This window comes from Ursus arctos, unplaced genomic scaffold (assembly GCF_023065955.2).
Source record: "Ursus arctos isolate Adak ecotype North America unplaced genomic scaffold, UrsArc2.0 scaffold_12, whole genome shotgun sequence".
Lineage (NCBI taxonomy): Eukaryota > Metazoa > Chordata > Mammalia > Carnivora > Ursidae > Ursus > Ursus arctos.
The window spans coordinates 60,147,813-60,162,799 of NW_026622786.1; the positions used below are offsets into that span (position 1 = coordinate 60,147,813).

General features: G+C 43.9%; 1 protein-coding gene across 4 annotated transcripts in view; it reads left to right on the top strand.

Moving 5' to 3' along the window:
- The window catches only part of FYB2 (FYN binding protein 2), a 130,779-nt gene that overhangs the window by 82,078 nt on the left and 33,714 nt on the right, over positions 1-14,987 (top strand). For all 4 annotated transcript variants that reach the window (XM_048220448.2, XM_048220449.2, XM_048220445.2 and 1 more), the window contains exons 8-11: positions 3,269-3,377; positions 6,049-6,208; positions 13,785-13,899; positions 14,009-14,049. In XM_048220448.2, coding sequence (XP_048076405.1) covers positions 3,269-3,377; positions 6,049-6,208; positions 13,785-13,899; positions 14,009-14,049 — 425 coding nt within the window. The remainder of the gene's footprint in view (positions 1-3,268; positions 3,378-6,048; positions 6,209-13,784; positions 13,900-14,008; positions 14,050-14,987) is intronic.

Below are 14,987 nucleotides of genomic sequence, written 5' to 3' on the forward strand. Positions count from 1 at the left end.
CCGGTTCGGCTTCCCCAGCACCTTGTAAGGTACCTGGTACAGAGAAGATACTCAGGGGTCCTGCTCGGTCTTTCCCTCCTGCCTTGTTCCAGCCCACACCACACTCATCAGTAAACACTGAGTATCCAGCGTGTGCCGGCCACTTGCTAACAACTGGGGTGGTAGCAGTGACGGTGACCTGGCCACTACCCTCAGGGGCTCCTGGACTGTGGGAAGCACACAGCCAAATAGGCGTATAACCATCATGTGACTCCCAAAGAACTTAGTTTCCAAAACGCACCATGCCGTTTCAAGTCTCTGTGCCTTTGCTGCCTTAATTCACCCCCACTTAACAATCTGGCAAACATCTCCTGACCATCAAACATTCCCATCTGTAAGAAGCCTTCCTGATTCCCCTCCTTCCGAGAGAAGTAGCCAGTCCCTTCCCTGAAAGGTGCACAAGTTTGCAGTAACATCACTATGCGTCACTTGTTTGCTGACACACCAGTTCGTCCTCACTCGGCCTCCCCTCCCTCCCCTCCCCCCCCTTCTTGCGTAGGAGCTCCTTATGAGAAGGGCATGTGTTTTCTTGTTCTTGGTGTTCCTGACACCTCTCGTACTTCTGGGCCCAAAGCAGGACCTTGTCAAGGGCCCTTCTCTGACCTGCCCCTACAGGGTCTGTGTCTATCTTTCTTCCCCTGGAGTTACTTTGAATGCATTAGAGTAAGCATGGTCGGTGAGGTCTGGAGAAGCAAATATTAAAATTCCCTGGCGGAGGCCAACCACACAAGCACTGGATCACGGGGGAATCCTGTTTCATGTCTCTCCTTGAGTTCTGGCCTGCCTCCATTCATGCCCCCCATAATTACCCTCTAGCATCTAGCATGGTGCTGGGCACTTGCGAGGTACAGGTCACATGATTAATTCCATGTTTCTTGAGCTTTTACTCTGTTCAGATGCTGCTAGATTCTGAGATACACAAATGAATAGAATATATTCTCTGCTCTTGGTTCAGGGCCTCTATGCTGGAATGGTTGGGGGTAAGGGGCTATTTGGAAGGGGAAATGACCATCTAAGTAGGAAGTGACAATATAATGTAATCACTGCTAAACAGTTGTAGAAACACAGAGATGAGGCTCTGGGCATGCTTTCTTGAAGCGTTGACAAGACCTGTAGGAATTGGCCAGGTAAAAATGTCAGAATGTATGTTCCAGGCAGAAGGAAAAGTATGAGCAAAGCCATGAGGCCAGTTCAGGGCTTCACAGACAGGGATCATGCGTGAGCACAAAGTGCAGTGTGGGAGCAGAAGGAATGAAGCCAGGAATGAGTATACAGAGCTGGGTCCAGAAGGGCCTGCACCCCCGAATTTACCATTTAGACCAACCCTGTCCGATGGAACTATAAGGCAAACCACAGATGTCATTTAAAATTTTTCTAGTAGCCATAAGTTAAAAAGCAAAAAGAAACAGGTGAAATTAATTATGTATTTTATTGATGCCGGTATATCCAAAATATTATCATTTTGACATGTAATCAATATAATAACTATTACTGAGGTATTTTATAGTCTTTTTTTTTTCCTAGTAAGTCTTCAAGATCCAAATATATGTTCTACTTAGAGGTCGATTGGGACCAGATACACTTCCAGTGCACAATAGCCGCACGTGGAGAGTGGCCACAGTTGGACAGCACAGATTTAGACTTCATGCTCTAGGTCGGGGGAGCCACAACAGAGTTTCAAAGCAGAGAGAACGTACCCCATCCCCTCAGAGTATTCCTAGAAGTCACCATATTGAATTTAATTTGATAATTGTTTATGGAGATCCAGTTATAGAGAAACTACCGGGCAAGACCTGAGGGGCAAGATGGATTACCGAGGGCATGCATAGCAGCAAGGCAGCAAATGTTTAGGAGAAACCCTGAAAATGTGCGACGAGAAGTAAGAATTGGATAATTCTAACAGCAAATGCTTCCATGAAGACAAGGACCCCAACAGTTATTGCAGGTCCATTGTGTGCTCTGAATAATGCTAAGCTTTCCACGTTTTCCTCACATTTCCTTCTCACGGCAGCCATGGAAATTGGCATTGTGACCGTTCATTATAAATGAGAAAACTTGATCTTTTTTAGAAAGATTAATCTTAGACTTGCAGAAAGAGGGATGTATAGTGGGGATTAGAAGCCAGCCCTCTCTCACCACCCCGATCATGACAGAACTAGCAGATGGCCTTAACGGTGGGCACGGTGCTCAGTAATTAGATGAATGAATGAAACTCCTGACAACTCTTGCCATTGTCTTTCAGAACAGTACTGTCTCTGGTGCTTTTCCTCCCTTGCTGACCCCCTCTTCTGAGTTTCTTTGAGGGCTCTTCCTTTTCTGCCTTCCATGTGGATGTGGTAGTACATCTAGTTCCCTGTGCCGGAAGCGGAAGTCCTCACATGGGGCTCGATGCTCCCCAGCATTCTGTCCTTGGTCCTCAGGTTCTTCGTGACACTGTCCACCTTGCCTCTCTCTCATACTCCCCCCAGTGCACCTGCTGACTGTATACTGGTGTGCGGTGGTCCTTCATTCCCTTGGGGAAGACTGGCCGAGTACCACCCTGCACCAGGCCCCGTGCTGTTGCCGCTCTAGGTTACACAGCGTGAGTGCTGGGGATTCGTACAGAAATAGAGCTCTGCCTCTTTATAACCTGGTTGTTCATTTACAAGGCAAAGTGGAGGAACTGGAGGTAGATCCATAGACAGCGCTTTAGAATACAAGACAGGACAAACTATTGGGGAAGCAGATGAGAAGATATGACTGGGAAAATCAGGGAAGGGTTCTCCGAAGGAAGATGAATCAGACAAATTGAGAAGGATGTGATGATTTCCAGCAAGATGCAGAAGGCATGTCTGTCAAGAGAAATAGCAACTAAAAAGGGGAAGTTGCTCAAACTAGGATGGCGGGTTTGGGGAATGTGAGAGTCCACAGCAAAAGTGGAGGGGAAGAGCAGAGGGAGATGGGGTTGGAAGGAAAGTTTGTGGCCAGATCACAATGGGCTTATGTTTTATCCTACAGGCAGTGGGGAGTTCCTAGGAGATTTAAGCAGGGATTCATTCTGGTATTGATAGGAGCAGGTGGAAACTCAGTGAAGTGAGCTAATGGGTGACCTGATCTCATCTTAGAAGAAGGTGAGAAGAGGGGGTTGTTTGCATTCACTTTTCCCATTCATCTCATTGAGGATTGGGTGGTACGCTATGATCGAAACACTCTAAACCTCACTTTTCCCCTATTATCTCTCACATCTAAGCCCTAAACATGAAGATGAAGATGAAGATAAAGAGGAAAAGGAAAAAGAGCCCTGTGAATTGGAACCTCGAAAACCAGAAAAGAATCTACATTTAAGCCATCTTTTCAAGGTATCAGTGTTCTAGGGTTCTGGGCCAAACAGTACAGTTCAGGCATGTCGTCAGAGTAGTTCATGGAGTAACTTTAGAGGCTGAGACAGCAGCTCTCCAGAGACAGAGTCAGAAGACACAGCGGGTGTTGGGTATTTTACCGAAGAAAGGAACTTGACAGTAACACTGAGCTCTAGCCTCAGGTTTTCCACTTATTAGCCATGAAGCAGGCCTTAGGAGTGGGGCTGGGACTAGTATGAGTTCAGCAAGGCACCCAGGGGGCAAAACATAGACACTCATTCGGGTGCTGTACCCTGCAATTGAATGACCCCGGAGGGAGGGCCTCCTTAAGGTGTGTGCTCGAAGGCCCTGCTTAGAAGAAGGACTTACTCTCTGAGCTCAGTCATTTCATCTGTAAGAGAAGAATAAGTAATTCCTATCCAACTACAATCCCCAGTCCCACCCTGATTCTGTCTTGGGTGTGATGATAAGATAAAGTAATATATGGGAAAGTGGTTTGTAGACCATAAGATACCATAAAAATGAAAGGTATTCTTAATTATTACTTACTAGTAAATACTGTATGTGTGTGTGTATTCATATCCAGTTGACACTATCCCCTTCAGAACATCTCGAGTGGTCAATCAATCCCACCAGGGCTGCTACGAATGGTCAGAACATTCTAAAAACCTATTTGAGTTGTGCCTATCTTAGAATATCAGACTGTTCCAGTCCCATCTGCAGGACTTGGCTAAATCAAAGAGCTTGGTGGTGGCATGGGCCTGAACTGGTGTGTAGGCCTGGAGGATCACAAAGCAGCATAATTCAAGGAAGAAGTCAGTCATTAATTATGAAAGACAGAGACTAGAGTTAGGGAAGTGGCATTGCATGCCGAGGTCAGAGGGAGGACAAGGCCCTAAGTGGGTGATGAGGCCAGAGATCAGAAAGGGGTTAATCAGGAGCATGAGAAAGACAATGGGGAACCATGGTTAGGGATATTGACCATGAAAGAGTGAAAGCAGGGAGATGTTCTCTGTCAGTGCTGGCCGTTTGACAAGAGCCAGGTATGGGTCAGGCTACCACCAAAGGGACATGCTCCTGCTTTTGTGGCATGGATTTGAGTTTTGGAAATTGTTAAAAGTGACTTGGATTATGTTAGGTAAATGTGGTGGGTGGTGTGGATGGACAGTGGTGTTTGGAGTCAGATGTAAATGATAAGTCAGTAGAGACAGAATCCCCTGTGATTCAAACTGACCCTAGAAAGCATTCCCAAGGACAGGCCAAGGGGAACCCATGCACTGCCTTATTAGGGCCCCGGTGAGAGAAGGTAGTCACCGCATTTGTGTGAACCTCTGACTTATTGCTTTGTCATTTTCCCCATTAAAAATATCATCCTTGGCTGTGTGACTTGAAAGAATGCCCCTCCTTATATTCCCCCTTTAGTTTGCCCAGACCCCACTAAGAACTCAGGAAATCCCATACTTTATATCTGTTAAGTACTTCAGCTTTTTCCAAGTACTTTCAGATGTATTGTCGTAGTCAACGTTCCTATCCACTTGCTGTTGGAAGGACAGTAATCTCCTCTCCCATTGTCATCTGATAAATGGCCAGAAAAGCTGTAACTCTCCTTGGTTTCCAGTGTCTATTCCTGGCAATCCATCTAGATCTTTCTGAAATGCACATCTGCTCAGATTGCTGCCTGGGGCTCAGCGAGGCCCACACTGAACCTTGCACGCAAGACCCTGCGTTACTCAGCCTCGTTCTGTCACATCTTTCCCGTCTCGTCTTTTTTCCCTGTCCCTTCCAGTCTTCCCTCAGCGTCAGCCTCCATACACCTGTCTGAGGACCCTAACACTTGTCCAGATACCCTTGCCTTTGCTCGTGCTGATTTGTCCACCACGTACTCCTTTATCCCCCCAGTCGATCTCTTCCTTACATTTTAAAATACTCTTTAATAAGACCTGCTTTGGAAGTCTTCCTCCACCTGGTCTCCCAGCCAAGAGAACTGACCTCCCCTCCTCTGTCTCTGTCTCGGTGAACAACACACTGCAAATAGCACTTGTCACATTGTACCTTAATGTTTGTGTGTATTGTCTCTGTGATCGGTGTGTAGGTCACCGTGCCCATGGTGTCTCTCTATCTCCGGAACTCAGCATTTGTGTCTGACAAACACTGCAGGGAGGGAGTGGGAAAGGAAGTGAGGAGGAACAGAAGAATGGCAGGGGAAAGATGAAATGTCAGGTGAAAGGAACAGAGTATCTCTTGGTGGTCAAGAGCACAGGGTTCAAGTCCTGCCCTGGTAGACTACTAGCTCTAAGACCGGAGGATTTGGAGGCCCATTATTTAACCTTTTGATACTTTATCAAGTGGACTAATGGTCTTTTCCTAATGGGGTCATGGAGTTGAGGTGAGAGAAGATATATGAAGAAGCTGTTCCGTGGGCGGTGCTCCACTGTATGCGGGCTGCGTCCTGTGGGGCTGCCTCTGTGCTGGGCGTCTGGTGGCCACGCAGAGGTGAGCAAAAACCTTAGTGCGCATCCTTGTGAAACTTAGCCTGGAGAGACTGCGTTCGGTACCACAATAAATCATTGCTATCCGTGAAGAGTGAATGACTGAGGAACGGCACAAGGAAGCAGCCAACGGAGCAGGTAAGTCCGAGCTCTACAGCTCTCTCCATGTTGTGTGTGTTTAGGGGGCTGCCCATGGAGGGATGCTGGGAAGAAAGCAGGTGATGAAAGTCCTCGGTGGCAGCAGGAGCGTGCTGCCCAGGAAGCAGGGCCCTGTGAGCGACGCTGTCCAGACAAAGGCCTGCCCCCAAGGCCCGAAGCTGGCCAGGCACTCCATAGGCCACTGTAAGTTGCCTTTCTTCCTGGTTCTTTTCACCTTCACCAAATGATTTTAAAGTCATGCATGTCTAAGATGTTAGTTTCTTTTATAAATATTGATTGAACATTTTTCTGTACCAGGAAACATGCCCTAGTGAGGCAGTCGTGCAGTCGTGGGAAGAGCACTGGATTTAGAAGACCAGAGTTCAGATCTAGGCTCTAATACTTATGAGCCATAACTTCATATTTCTGCCACTCCATTTCTTCATTGATAAAAAGGGACCATATTGTGGACCTCACAGGGGTTTTGTGAGGGCCCGATCTGACAGAGGTACTCAGCAAATATTTACTTCTTTCTTTGTGCGTCTGCCAGCTCCTAGTGACTTTTGTAGGCCAAAATAATGGACACACTGACGATGTAATTATGGTATCATCAGTTGACTTTATTTAGGTTGTATTTTACCTTCATGTTAGTTAAGACTCTTGATTACAGGTAACAGTAATCACATCATATTGTGTTGAGCAAAAAAAAAAGAGGAGACTCACCTCAAGGAAAGTCTGGCAGTGGCTGGATCCACATACACCAACAATAACTCAAGGACTCCATGTTACTTCTTCTACTTCGGGCTTTTCCCTCCCTGGCTGGGCTCCATTTTAAGACAGACCCCACCCTTTTAAGACAGACCCCACCCTTTTAGAGGCAATATGGCATCTAGCAGTAACAAGCTTATACCCTATCCTCTTAACCCCAGAGGAAGACTAGAAATTGTTACCTTCTCAATACTTACGAGAAAAGGCCCAGATCTGGGTCTTATTGGCTCTGATTGGGTCACATGTCACCTCTGAAGCAGTCCTTATGGATGGGGGAGATGCTGCTCTGGTTGGCTCTGCCTATGTCATAAACTCACCCCTTGAGCTGAAGGCAGAGTCAGTTCTACCAAAACTACGTAACAACAGATTGAAGGATTTCCCAAGCAGAAGAAAAGGGCTGTTATCGGTGGGAAAAAATAGGTATTGGGTAGACAAAGAAAACAGATAGCCACTCCAGCCCAATAAGCCATGGCGGACCACTGACATTTCACGTATTACAGATCAGTTATGAGCAGAATAAATATGCAGTGATCACAGGATGGACTCCAGGCCCCTTAAAATGTGCCTCTGGGCTAGCTGGCCACATCCCTGCCTCCCAGGTCCCTCCCTGCGTACTCTGCTATAGTCCGCATTTCCTGTGTCAAGTGTTTAAACGCCCCTGTAGTCTTGCCTGATCTCTGCTGGAATTCTCTCCCTGCTGATGTCCTAGGCATCCTTTAAGATCTATCCCAGAAGTCACTTCTTCTGAGGCATCCCTTACCCCACCCGTCCTCCTCTTCGCTGCACTCCAGGAACCACAATTCTCCACTCCTTTGTTTCCATGGCACTGAAACGGCAACCAAGTGACCACATCTCCATATTAGGCTTTACAGTTAAGCATTTCTAGGACCCAGCACCACTATATACTAATCCCATAATCTTAGGAAATTTAGACTTTCATGTGCAAATGGGATTAATACTACTTATTTTCCAGGGCTATTTGTCAATACATATAAAGTATATATTTCATGTGCTCAATAACTGTTAGTTCTCTTCATTTATTTCCTTCTCTGGAAAGTAATAGCATACCTTACGTTATAATACATAGGGTACATGTTTGTCTCCCATGGTACACTGTGGGCACCATGTGATCAGAGACCATTTGGTATTTTTCTCTGTATTTCTGCAACCTGGCACAGTGTCTGGCACACAGGAGATCCCCCAACAGAACTTTGTTAAAGGAATAAAAGAATAAATCCAATGTCAGTGAGACTACGGTAGATTTGACAACATGCATAATTCTCTTGAATAAGAAAAGTAAAGAATGAATTTTTGGAAAAGTATTAAAGCATCACAGAACTGAAATAAAAAGAAAGCGTCCGTATACTTGCGGGAAGCAGGAACCAGAAACCCTGGAAGGTGAGTGCCAGAGCTGCTCTTGCCCTAAGGGTTTTTACTGAGCTCTGAATCTCTTGAGCTCTTGTTTTGACTGTGTGATGTGCAGAGGACAGGAGCTCTACCCCAGGGCCTGCCCCAAGTGAGCTTATGATTGGAGACTCTCGTATAAAGTCAGGACCTCAAAGGATTATGTCCACACAGAATGAATAAGACTGTGCCTGTAGTTAAAAATACTACATTGTGTACTTATAAATGTGTTATTTAAAAGAAAGGGTAGATCTCAAGCATTCTGAACACAATAAAAGGGTTTTCAAAAGTAAATGTAAAAAGGGAGAAAAAAGACATTTCTGATATTAATGACACATGAGAAAGCACAGAGGTGGCATAAAATCAAAAACCATGCCTTAAATTGAGAAATGGGTAGACTTAATTTGGAATATAGAAAAAAAAAAAAAACGGAAGTGAGAGGAAGACAAGTTGAAGTGAATTAAAGAGTTACGGGAGAGCCCGAACATGGGGCTGAAAGCTATTTTCATGCAATTATGTACTGTCCCTGAGGAGTCAGTATAGATTTGAGGATTACACCATGAAGAAAACAGTCCAAAGAGGATTATTCTGAGTAACCTTAAATGCTGTTAAAGCGCAAAGGGAGTGGCCGAGTCCATGAACAGTTCTTTGCAGTACTTGTTTGAGTAGCCCAGAACGCTTAGTCAAGGAGAGTAGGCGTGAAAACAAACTTTTGAGAAGAAAAATACAAAAGAATGTCTTTCTATACTCCTATGCAGAGAGGCCTCTTGAAAAAATGAATGAAATAGAAGTATCACTTCTTTTGGTTGAAAAAAAAAATTAACAAAACATAAACCCTGGTAATCAGAAGGAAACTTGTCCATCTTGACCCTGGTGCTGGGTGAAGAAAAAAAAAGATCACCGTAAGCTGATTCTCACGCCCATCAGTAGTTCAAATTCCCACGACCACGTGTGTGGTCCAAAAGAAACCCAGTGTAATCTAACGTGGTCTCAGCTTGGTAGCCCTCCCCGACAATCGGTAGAAGCAAACAAAATCCTCTTTGACAGAACCAACTGCTATCCCAGGTTTCAAATAATTTTACAATATGTGCTTTTAAAAATTAACGGCTTATAGAAAAAATTAAGTCACAGTGTTTGGAAACCAGCAGAACAACAGACTCTAGGAGCCAACCTGCAAGATATTACAGCTGTTAGAATGATTAAACACAAAACATTTAATATATTTTAAAAATTAAAAAATATGAACAGGAATAGATCTGAAAAAGAATTTGATAAATTGATATGGGAATGCAGTGAATGAATAATATGTCAGATTAGACACAGGTGAAGAAATTAAGGAATGAGAAGATAAATCTAGAGAAATTATCCAAAATATATTCCGAATATTATCCAAAACATATAGGAAAGAATGAAAGAGAAGATAAGAATCCTCAAGGATAAAAGGAGAAGTCTTCAAATAAGATCAAATCAGAGTTCTAAAAAGGGTCCTAGAAAGAGTGGGAAGGAGGAAAAAATAGATAATGCCTGATGATTTTCTAGAACTGTTGAAAGATAGCAAATTGTAGATCAAAAGCCCTGAAGTTCTCAAGCAGGATAAATAAAAGAACTCCAAATCTAGTTATATCTTAAGGAAATGGAGGAATATTGAAGAATAAGAGAGTATCTTAAAATATCTTGAAAGCAGACAAAGGCCAGTCAGAAAGAAACAAGCAGGCTGATTGATGAGTTTTCAGCGACAACAGTGTGTAACTTGAATACAATGCTGCTGCAAGATATGAATGTCCAGAATTATATAACTAGTGAAAATGCATGGCAGGAATGGAGGAAAAATTATGATATTTTCAGACAAATAAAAATGAAATCAGCAAATGAAACCTTCTAAAGGAGATTCTAAAGTGTGTACTTCAGGCAGAAAGAAGATAATCCCAGATGGAGAATTTTGGTGCAAGAAAGAATAGCAAAAGTATCAGCTGAATAAAACACTAACATCAAAGTGGGGAGAGGGAAGAATATTGAGCATTAATAGCACATACTTTGAGAAGGTAACTCAAAGCATTCTAAGGTTTTTAACTGTGAGTAACAAGAGTAATTTATGCTAGCTTTAAAAGACAGTAGGCTGTATTCATCAAAAGACACCAGAGTGAAAAGGCAAGGCACAGAGTGGGACTCAAAGGACTCAGATATGGAATATAAATCGTCTATAAACATCACTGTATCCGGAAAATAAATCAGAGGAAACTAGAGAAATTGGGAAAATACTTGAACAGGTACTTCACTCAAGAAGATATTCAAAAAGCAAAAACATTATGGAAGATCCATTCACCTTCATTAAGTCTCGGGGAAATGCAAATGAAACCTACAATGAGATATCACTACACGCCCACCCAAACAGCTAAAATAAAAAACACTAAAAATATCAAGTCTTAGTGAAGTTATGGAACAACTAGAACTCTTCTACACTGCTGGTACCGTAACTGGGCTAATCACTTTGGAAAACTGTCTGGCAGCATCTATTAAAGCCCAGCATGTGTGTATCCTAGGACTAGCAACATGCCTATTCTTATGCCCAATAGAAATGCGTACTTCAATTTACCAAGACACAGACAAGATGTTCATAGCAGAACTTTTTGTAATAACCTCAAACTGGAAACCACCCACATGTCCATCTGAAGTAGAAAGGATAAATATAGCGTGTTCACGCGATGGAATCGTTACGGGAATGAACAAATTACAGCCATACGCAACAGCACAGATGAATGTCACAGAGCATTGAAGGGAAGTAGGCAACACCAAAGAGAACATTTGGGATGATTCCATTAATATAAAGTTCAGAAATAAGCAGAATTGACCTCTGATCTTAGGCAGTACGATGGTGGCTCCCCTTGTGGGAGGGACTGAGGACTAGAACAGAGCAGGGGAAGGGCTCGGGGGCACTGGCAGTGTTAGGTTTTTGATCTGTGTGCTCTGAACAGGAATATGTTCGATTTGGGAAAATCCATTGAGCTGTACTCTTATGATTTGTGCTTTTTGCTGTATGTTCTCATTAAAATTTACAACATACTGGGATAACTATTAAAAGATAGCACATATTCCTTCCAAACAAGTAGGAAACAATGAAGAGTGAAGAGAAGAAATCTCAGTCAAGAAAGAGAAAGATGGGGGGAGAATAGAACAAATAATAAGTATGTAATAAGACTGCAGATGTAAAATTTAATATATCAATAAACACTATTAACTCAATATGTGAAACACTCTAGTTAAAAGACAGGCATTCAAATCATTCAATATTAAAAAATATCGGAGTGCCCGTTATGTGCCTGGCCCTGTTCTAGGTGCTGGGGGTATAGCAGTAGACAAAACTGACAAAAATCGCTATGCTCATGGAAGTTGCATTCTGACCAGAGGAGACAGATGGTAAATATAGAAACAATAAAATATCCACTCTGTGGAATGCTATGGTAGTAAATGTTATGGGAAAAAAATAAAGCAAGGAAAGAGAATCAGGAAAGCAAGTGGAGGTAGTAGGAGTTGCAATTTTAAAGTGTTCAATTGACTTCAAAGGCGTAAAGTAGATGAGAGCCAAGTGTATCTAGGGTAAGAATGTTCTGGGGAGAGGGGAGAAGGAATGCAAATATCCTGAGGCAGGAACCTACCAGATGTGGGGGCAGAACAGCAGGGAGGCTGTGTGGCTGGATCAGGGTGTAGTGGGAGATGAGGTCAGACACATGACAAGGGAGCAGACAGCGTGGGGGTTTCTGTAGACCATTCCAAGAAATTCGGCATTTCCTCTGACAGATTTTTAAGAATGAATGAGAGGTTTTGAGCATAAGAACAGAATGATCTAACTGTATTTCAAGAATCATCCTGGCTGCAGTCATGAAAGAAGAAAGGCAAAGAGATAAACCAGGGATCTGTTAGGAGCCCGTCGCACTAACGTGAGAGAGATGACGGGAGCTTGGAGGACCCTACGTGGTAGACTTGTTGAGATGCGTTTGGATTCAGGATAGAATTTGGAAGTAGAGAAGGGCGTCAAGGATGTCTTTGTGTTTGGGACCCAAACAACTGAAAGGATGGGTTGCCACTTTTTATTGAGATGGAGCCGACCTCACGAAAAGCAGATCTGCAGAGAGAAACTGTGAGTTTGGTTTGGAACATAATGTGTTTAGGCAACCAAATGGGAGTGGTGTGAAGGCTGATGGAGTATCTAGAATTCGTGAAAGATGTCTAAGTTAGAGATGTAAATCTGGGAGTCGTCTGTGTTTTTAAAAAGAAGCCATAAGCTTTTACATTTGCTGCAGCCAAAAGGAAGGATTAAGAAAGAGAAAAAATGTCTTGAACTAGGAATTAAGCACCTGTGTGTTCAGCATCTCTGCTTTGTGCTGGAGGAATTTACTGGTGATTCCTTAGGGAAAAGCAGTACCTTCGGAGCTGACGTGCTAACTGACTTCTTATCAGGGGATAAAATCTTGTTGCTTGGTTCATTTAATTGACACAAGTCAATTTGCTTATTACTTATTTCTCAGATGTATCACTTCTACTTTCTGATTAACAGTTCATGTGTGAAAATGGTTCTGAATCACCCATACTCGAAATATTAACCTACGCCAACTGATAAAAATGTGGCAGTTTTATGGTTATGACAAATTTACGGCTCTGTGAAATAAACCAGCACCTGCAACTAGCTACTTGCACCAGCAATCCCTGTACATTTTTCAACCTGGCACACCATCTTCTGGCTAATTCCATCACTAAGAAATAAGAAATGTTAACATGCTCAATCGACTTATCTAAGAAATTTGAAGAAAAAATGCCACAAAACTGGATAAGGTCATCCAGATTTAGAGAGAGAAAAGGGGCGCCTGGGTGGCCCCATCAGTTGAGTGTCTGACTCTTGATTTTGGCTCAGGTAGTTATCTCAGGGTCATAGGATCGAGCCCCTCGTCACTGGGCTCCGCATTCAGTGGGGAGTCTGCTTGAGATTCTCTCTCCCTCTCCCTCTGCCCCTCCCCCCCGTTCATGTGCGCGCACGCGCTCTCTCTCTCTCTCTCTCTCTCAAATAAATAAAATCTTTAAAAAAGGATTTATTTATTTATTTGTCAGAGAGCGAGCACAAGCAAGGGGGGAGCGGCAGGCAAAGGGAGAAGCAGGTTCCCCACTGAGCAAGCTGACCTGAGCTGAAGGCAGACACTTAACTGACTGAGCCACCCAGGTGTCCCTAAATAAATAAATCTTTAGGAGAAAAAAAAAAAAAATAGAAACTCCAGGGCTGTACCATGGAAGATCTCACCATCTGAGGTCAGAGGGTAGAGAAGAGCCATCAAAAGAAGAGTTACTGGTCACTAGGCTAGCACTCTTCGTAAATACATATTCACCCTTGCCACACTCATACAAGAGTTGGTGGTGTTATTGTCCGAACTTCAGAGGACCATAGCTGAGTCTCTGCGGGGTGAAGTGGCGTGCCACGGAAGCATCCATACCAAGATTATAATCCAGTTTCAGCATATGAACTCCACCTTTCCTATCCTTGCCTCCACTGCCACGGCATGGAATGCATTTCTGGGAGCACCTGGTGAGCTATTCTTCAGGACTTTCTCTGTTTTCTTTACAGGTGGGTATGTGGAAGCCTTGGAGGTCACCACAGAAACACCAGGCAGGGGGGCCTGTAAGCCTTGCTCCATCTCAGAGGAGACATATGATGACGTTGAGTACCCCGGGAGAGCAGGGTGAGTGCATGTCAGCCCTTCAGCAGTGTGGTGAGACTGGAGATGACTGTGGCGAGACGAAAGGTACAACACAACAGGTTAATGGTCTTTGCATTATTTCTCCCTGCAGACCACAGTCAGACCTCTCTAACTCGCTTGCTTCTGACAATGGTAAGTATAGGAAGACATTTGAAACTGCTGGTAGGAACTGCTGAGTGCTCCTGTGGCTGATTAGTGTAAGGTGGCCTGTATCTATATATAATTTTAATAATGCCATTGGGCAAGGTGGTGATAAGCTAGGTAGGAGAAGCGGTCTGAGGTATGTGCTGACAAATGCACTTAGAATCATGAGGGCGAAGATGCTAATAATGGGGCTTTTGTGGCAATAAAGCAACTTCACTGTGAAATGTCCTCCTTTCTGACTGCTTCACAATGCAGGTCTGATTATAGGAATTTTTTTTAAATATTGTTAGTTAACATACAGTGTAATACTGGTTTCAGGGATAGGTTTCGGTGGTTCGTCACTTAACGTACAACACCCAGTGCTCATCACAAATGTCCTTCTTAATCCCCGTCACCCATCTAGCCCGTCCCATACACCCCTCCCTCCATCAACCCTCCCTTTGTTCTCTATTGTGAAGAGTCACTTACGGCTTGTTTCCCTTTCTCCTTTGTTTCTTTTCCCCTTCCCATACGTTCATCTGTTTTCTTTCTTAAATTCCAGGAGTGTTACTTACTTAACACACAATCATGGTTTCCCAATACTTTTAAGATCAACGTTTACATGGTCTAGAGGCCTGAGTGGTTTGCCTCTCCCTGCCGCTGAGACTTTTCACACGATACTCAGTCTTCATCCTCGAGATTCATTCATGCCCACCTCCTTTTTAGTGTCTCTGACTTGCCAAGCTCCACCACAGCATGTTCTCATGTGCTCCCCCTCCGTCGTGGAGTCTTCTTCCCTCCCTTGGGCCCCTTTGCCTACGTGACTCTTAATATTTCCTCTGATCCCAACTCCTTCGTTATTGCCCCAGGGAATATTCCCCTTGGTGTCCAGTCCCCTCAGTCTCATGCTACGCTGGCCCTCCCTCTCAGCACTTTACAGTTATAGT